The 7,158-nt window shown below is 42.7% G+C and overlaps 1 protein-coding gene across 1 annotated transcript in view; it reads right to left on the reverse strand.

Annotated features, from left to right (window-relative positions):
• RRN3 (RRN3 RNA polymerase I transcription factor homolog (S. cerevisiae)) overlaps positions 1-5,931 on the reverse strand; it is a 27,022-nt gene extending 21,091 nt beyond the window's left edge. The window contains exons 1-3 of the mRNA XM_012647561.1: positions 5,758-5,931; positions 4,400-4,505; positions 3,268-3,324 (exon numbers count right to left, since the gene is read on the reverse strand). Of these exons, the coding sequence (XP_012503015.1) occupies positions 3,268-3,324; positions 4,400-4,505; positions 5,758-5,846 (252 nt within the window). The 5' untranslated portion in view covers positions 5,847-5,931. The remainder of the gene's footprint in view (positions 1-3,267; positions 3,325-4,399; positions 4,506-5,757) is intronic.
• Positions 5,932-7,158: the final 1,227 nt, after the last annotated feature.

The raw sequence follows: 7,158 nt of genomic DNA on the forward strand, positions 1-7,158 counted from the left end.
CTAATCCTAAAAACTGCAAAATGATTATTTATTCCCATTTTAAGGTTCAGGAATCTGAGATTAAGAGAGATTAATAAGCAATTTGCCCAACCAAGAAGCCAATAAAGAACCCGGTTCAAACCTGCCTGTCTGAGTCAAGGCTATTCTCTGGCTACTCTCCCACGTGCCTTGCTCCATGTGGTGAAGGAGCTGCCACCTTTTTCCACCTTCCATTCAACTACTGAGTGCTTTTGAAGCCATTACCTATGTGACAAACTTCCACGGGATCCACCATTTTATGATGAAACTCCAAGTAACTTGGCAGTCAAATAAATTACAACTCATTTGCACCATGGTAATTTCGTAACATCCACAACCATTAAGGATAACATTAACGGTAGCACACTGAGGCCTGACGCACACAGCAGACAAGCTAAGTTATATACAAATAAAGATAAATAAGATCTATCCTCAACGTTTTCCACTAAAAAAGTGCAAGAAAACTATAAGGATACCATTTAAACTGCTCCATTTAAAAAAGGAAATCAGTCACAGACTTTGGTGCTTTAGTACTGAACTATTATTAGAAGCTTACTATGTACAACACTCCCCTGAACTGAGACACAACTGGTGCACTTTTCGATAAGTCAAGATACCAGGAATGAGAACTGCTCATACTGCCTATGACCATACCACCCTCAATGCGCCCGATCTCGGAAGCTAAGCAGGGTCGGGCCTGGTTAGTACTTGGATGGGAGAACTGCTGACATAAAATACAGTGGAACACGAAGAAAATGGCCCTTGGTGAAAGAAGGCAGGGGTCAGGAAAAGCTTTAAAGAGAAAGTAATGCTTCAGTTGTCCTTAAACAGAGTATTTTCTAGAAGTTATGTTCTTACAGAGGGAATAGCATGTTTGCAGATCATGGAGCCCCACCCCTCACACTCTCTGCCCCACTGGCCTCCTGTCCTTCCCTTCCTGCTCCATTAAAAAAAAAAAAAAAAAAAAGATCACGGAGGGCCTTGTAAGCCAGATGTGTAATTGGAAGGATCTGCTGGAAGTGTGGGAAATGGACTTAATTAAAGAAGCACCTGTGCTTAAAGAGAACCAGGGAGCTCCATTAAAGAAGATATTTCAGCTGAGTCTCAAAGAGTGAGGCGGAGTTTTGTAGATCTCAGTAATAACAGTAATAATAATAAACACTAACACAGCACTTACTGTATGCCGGGCACTATTATAAGACTTTAATACATATTACCTCATTTAATCTTTATGACCACTCCGTGAGGTAGGTACTATCATACTATTGATTCCAGCCAGAAAGAAAAGGTGCATGCAAAGGCATAAAGACGAAAAGTGGCAAATTCAGGGAATACAGTATCTAGCAAGACTGAACACAGAAAAAATGTTGCAGGCCATGCTAAGAAATTGATCTTTATCTTCCCTAGGCATGAAGTTTTTTAGTAGAGGAATGGCATGCTTAAGGCTTGTGCTTTTAGAGAGATGATTTAGGCTACATCGTTGAGGATAAATGGCAGGGGGAGGGCTCAGGTATGAGATAAAAGAGGATTGGAACCTAGAGACCACTAAAGAGGTTATTGGAAGAATCTAGACAAGGGAGCAGCAATAAAACAGGAAGACCTGAAAGATTTTTTTCCCAAAGGACTTGGTGAATAATGGATGAGAAGTGAGAAAGTCCAGAAAGATTCCAAAGTCCTAGCTCAAGAAATGGGTAAGCAATAAACAATTTAAGACATAAAGAAGGCTACAGAAGGAGTGGGTTTGGGAGACAGATAATGAATTTAAGACATGCTAAGTTTGCAGCACCTGTAACAATTCTGGGTAAATACATCTAACAGGCAGTTAAGAAACAAATCAGGAGCCCACAAAAGTGATGTGAGATACAGATACAAATTTGGGAGTTATCAGAACACAGGCAGATTTCAAAGCCATGAGGGGAGATAAAGAGATCACACAGGAAGAATCTGTAGAGTGAAAAAAGGATCAAGTTTTGAAACCCAATCAACACCAAATTTAAGAAGAGCCAACTAAGACAGTGATTAGAGATTCAGTGATCACAAGACAGAAAAATCAGGCATTGAAGTAAAGGTTTTAAGAACTGGGTGGCCAACACTGTCAACTCCTACAAAGAATTCGAATGAGGCTGAAAAAAATAAGTCCACTGAATCAGTATGTAAGGAATCACTGGTAACCTTTGTCAGGGTAATTACAACAGTCATAAGAACAGTGGACTTAAATGTGAACAAGAAATGATAAAGTCCAGACTGTTAGCAGGAACAAAATAAAGCTAACAATTACCAAGTCCTTACTTTGGGGTCAAGGGCTATTCTAAGTGTTTCCTGTATACTAACTCATTGCTTCTTTTACAATCTCCATGCTTAAAAAACCTCCTTTGTTTTCGTGATTTTACAGAGAAGAAAATAGAGGTAGAGAAGTTAAACAATTTGCTCAAGATCACACACTGCCTAACAACGGAATTGGGATTTTATTCCTGGCAATATGACTACCACTGCCATGGTAATAAACTATTCTTTGCAAAATTGGGCAATAAAGGAAGAAAAGTGAAACAAAATGTATTGAGTTGTTACTACATGACAGATATATATCTCTAAGGTGGAAACACTGAAAGAGGAGTAGCTTGAAAGCCAAGTCAACTTTGGTTTTGTTTTTTGTTTTAGCCTTAGAGAGACATGAGAGTTGCATGCAGCACAGAGGAAACAGGTAGTAGAAAGGATTAAAGCACGGTTTCTCAACAGGCATAGAGGCTTACACCTGTAATCCCAGCTACTTGGGGGGGCGGGGTGGGAGGATGGCTTGAGCCCAGGAGTTTAAGGCTGCAGTGAGCTATGGTTATGCCACTGCACTCCATCCTGGGTGACAGAGCAATACTCTGTCTCTGGAAATAATAACAATAATAATAAAGCAGGGTTTCCTGATGTCAGCACTGTTGGCATCTGGGGCTGGATTATACTTGGTTGTGGGAGGCTGCCCTGCACATTGTGAGATGTTCAGCAGTATCCCTGTTCATCCATCCACTAGATGCCAGTAGCGCCCCTCCCTCCCAATTGTGACAACCAAAAATATCTCCAGCCATTGCCAAATGCCCCCTAGCAGGAAAAACTGCCCCTAGTTGAGAATCACTGGATTAAAGTAAGAAGGGATCATGGAAAGAGCAAGTTCTGGATGAAGGAATAGAACCAAAGGTGCAAAATAATGTCTGTACAAAGTGGCAATAACTGCTAATGATGATCAAACACAAAATTAATTACCTTTATGTCTGGATCTGACAACTGGTTCTTCAACAACTCAAAGTCATTTGTTTCACCCTAAAGGAGAAAAAAAAGTTATGCTTGCTTTGGTTTCCTATTAAATATCAATAGCAGGACTTTTAACTATACCTTAACAACTGGTGAAATTACAAAAGGAATGTTGTAACTTTCACACATCAATGGCAGATTTTAAAATCATGACTACAAAAATTTAAATTCATGTTAGCTGAGCCGGGGGCTTGAAAAAAGAAAATGCAACAACCAAAAAGTCATTCATATTTAGCTATATTTGTGCACTGACATTTGAATATGATAGTTGATACTCCTGAGAATTCTCAAAAAGCATGAGGGAAAAAAACTGCTGTAATGATCTTATTCAGAAGGAACTGAAATAGTATCCATTCATAAATATGGATGTAAATGGATACTATATATAAACGTACAGTCATTTACATTTTTCCTCTACCGCTGAGATTTAGTAGAATCACTTATAAACTAATGCAAAAATAAACAAAATCTCTATTAACAGAATGGGTTGATTGTCCCAAAGTAATGCTTAGGTAATTTCTTAAGAAATAAAATGTTCTGGCTGGGCTCGGTGGCTCACACCTGTAATCCTAGCACTCTGAAAGGATCATTTTTGAGCTCAGGAGTTCAAGACCAGCCTCAGCAAGAGACCCTGTCTCTACTAAAAATAGAAAAAAAAATTAGCCAGGCATGGTGGCACACACTTGTAGCCCCGGCTACTCAGGAAGCTGAGGCAGGAGGATTGCTTGAGCCCAAGAGTTGCTGAGAGTTAGGAGAGAGTGCTGACGCCATGGCACTTTAGCCTGAACAACAGATCAAGACTGTCTCAGGGGGGCGGGGGAATAAAATGTTCTAATGGTTTGTTTATTCTAGCACTTGCTAAAGTTTTTAAAAGACGCTATGTAAATAAAGCATTTAAAGAGGTAAAACCTCTGTAAAGACATTATTACTCTAATTGGGAGCTAATAGCATCATGCTATTAAATACCGGATTTCAATATCGGTATCTAAAATTCATTTTATTGTGTCTGCTAGTCTTTGGTACAACAGCTATAGTTGTATTCTTACCAGACTAAAACCAAACCTCACACATTATCTCCTCTTACCTTTTTGTACTTCAGCAAGACTTCTGTCACAGTTCCACCAAACCGAACAGTTTTTCTTGGGGGAGAATTGAAAAAATCATTCTCTAATGCAAGCATATCTGAAATCCTGTAGAACCAAGATTATCAAATTATTATTAAGTTCATGATAAAGAATAACAAAAATTATAATAGCCAACATTTACTGAATCAACATTGTTCAGTGGAATTGCTGCCGAGCGAGGACTCTTAACTGGTTTCCCTGCTTCCACTCTTCATCTCCCAACAATCCATTCTAGGGATCTTTCAAAAACCGTCTTCCCGCTGCACTCACAATAAAGACCCAAACTCCTTACTGATGTAGGTTTTCAAAGCCCTACATTGACCTGGCCCCTCTGCTGACCTCTCTGACTTCATTTCAACCACTTGTTTTACTACGGCCATAGTGTCCTTTCTGTTCTTCAAACTTGCCAAGCTGGTTCTCATTTCACTGGCTGTTCACTCTACCAGAAACACACTTTTCCAAGATCTATACATGGTTGGACTCTTGTCTTCACTCAAGCTGAAGTTCAAATCTACCCATCCTCTCCCTTCCCCCTCCCATTACCCTGTCATATTTCTTCACAGCACTCATCACTATCTGAAATCATCCTGTTCATTTATGTACTGCCCTATTTACTGTCTCTCCTCCCTAGACTGTAAGCTTTGTTGAAAGCGGGGATGTTAGTCTCTTTGGATAAACTACCGTCCCTTCGTGTCTAACACAGTAAGTAGGAGTTCAGTAAATATTGTGAATTATATTATGCTAAGTGTTTTACAAGGTTCGCTTCACTTAAACAGTGTAGGTTAGTGAAAAAAATATAGCATCTTACTAATGACTCTGAAAGTTAAACCCCAAAGTGTTCTATGGGGGTTAGGGGCTTTTAAAGAGGAGCAAGACTAAGACTGTTAAACAAATATGTGTGTCGAAACAAATGTCAAACAAAAAAATGTAAAGATTCTATTCGCCATGAATGACAACATTCGGCTGATAATCCAAACAGCCCAGGGAACTCTTTCCAAATCTAGACGAAAAAGCAGGAGGGAAGAGAAGTCGAGGAGCAGAACGCAGTACCCACGGGCCTGGGACACTATGAGGGAATCAATCCAGTGGGGAGACAGGGACCTCTGGAAAAGAGAACAGACTCACTTTTCCAGACATCTCCCATCTCCATTACCCACTTACGGGGAATGGGATCACTCTTGCGACCCCGAGGTGACCCTGTATCCCCTGCTCCTACCTCCCTCTACTAGCTTTGTCCCAGACCCTTTCAACCCGTTCCCGCAACCCGGGTCCTGGGCTTTGGTCCCAGACGCACAGAAGGAAGCGGCCCGAATCTTACCCGGTCCCCGACGCGCCCAGCTTCTTGACCGCAGAGGCCGGAGCGGACGCATCACCGAGCAACCTCGTGTGAAGCAGCGGGGCCGCCATTGGGCCGAAATAACGCTACCGCTGCGCCTCACGCCGGAAGCCGTGCCCCTTCGAGCCCCAGCCTCCGCCCCGGAAGTCGTGCAAGTAGAGCGGCGGTCTTCAGCCAATCAGGGCGCCCACGCTGGGCGAGAGCCTTGAGCTCGGCGGGCTAGAGCGCCGCTAAAGCCGTCTCCTTCCAGCCCCGCAGCAGGCCCCGCCTACGTGGAGGACTAGCTCAGCCCGGCGAGGCTGGGGCGTTGGGGGCGGGCTCAACTCTGGGGTGAAAGGCTGCGTAGGGCTGGAGCTGTCCGGCGCTGAGGATTCCAAAGTAAAGGTGGGGACGCCCAGGAGGTGCTAAGTGGTGGCCGGGTTTCCCTGAGTATTAATTTCTTAGAGTCAAAGCCTTCCTCAGTCAAACTGAAGAAATCGAAGCCCAGTGATGAACCCAAATCCTCGCAGAGGAAAGAGGATTCGAACCTGGCCACGTCGCTCAGAGGCCCCGGCTCTATTCCCACTGCATTATCCTCGCAGACACCCCAGATAATCTTATCCTCTTGGAAACAAACTCCACGATGGGACCTACTCAAAAGCCTCAGGGCTGTGACGATGCTGGGGTGAGAAATCAGAGGCGAGAGAGACAGTTCCCAGGACGAGTTAGCCCTTGAACTTAAATTTTTAAAGGAGGAATAGGAGTCTGCCAGACCTACACAGCAGCGACAGGTCATCCAGGCACGGGGAACAGCAGAGGCCAAGGCGTGGGGGCCGCGGGGGATGCAGAGGGAGAGGAAGGACCGCCCCTCTCCTCGGTTTCTAGGAGGGGAAAGCGTTGCAACTTTTGGAAACTGTATAGAACTGTCAAAAGGACGTAAAACCAGCTGCAACAATTTGTTAAACATAAAACATAGTTCTGTTTTTTAACAGTGTAAAATCAGTATCTGCCTTTCTGCTGCCTCTTTCTGGTCCTTACTGAGTCCCGGGGAGTTCCTGGAGAATGATGGGCAGAAATATCAGTGTCCCAAGAGCAGAGGAAATAAGGGCACCCTAGCTTACAAAGATGCTTCAAGATAGCTGTTTAAATGGGAACCTCTTCCCCTCCACCCCAAAACAAAGTAAACACACACACACAAATTTATGAGCACAATTCATACCAGTAGAAGTGTAAATATACTGTCAAGCAATTTGACAATTATTTTATTCTTTCATTTAAAAAAGAAGGCTGATATGTACAAAAGAATATATTAATGTCAGTTATAAAACATAATAAAATGAACACCTGGGAATGGACCACCCAATTTAAGAAACAGAATAGTAACCTGTACTATTGGAGCTTCCT

Source organism: Propithecus coquereli, unplaced genomic scaffold (assembly GCF_000956105.1).
Source record: "Propithecus coquereli isolate 6110/MARCELLA unplaced genomic scaffold, Pcoq_1.0 Scaffold27, whole genome shotgun sequence".
Lineage (NCBI taxonomy): Eukaryota > Metazoa > Chordata > Mammalia > Primates > Indriidae > Propithecus > Propithecus coquereli.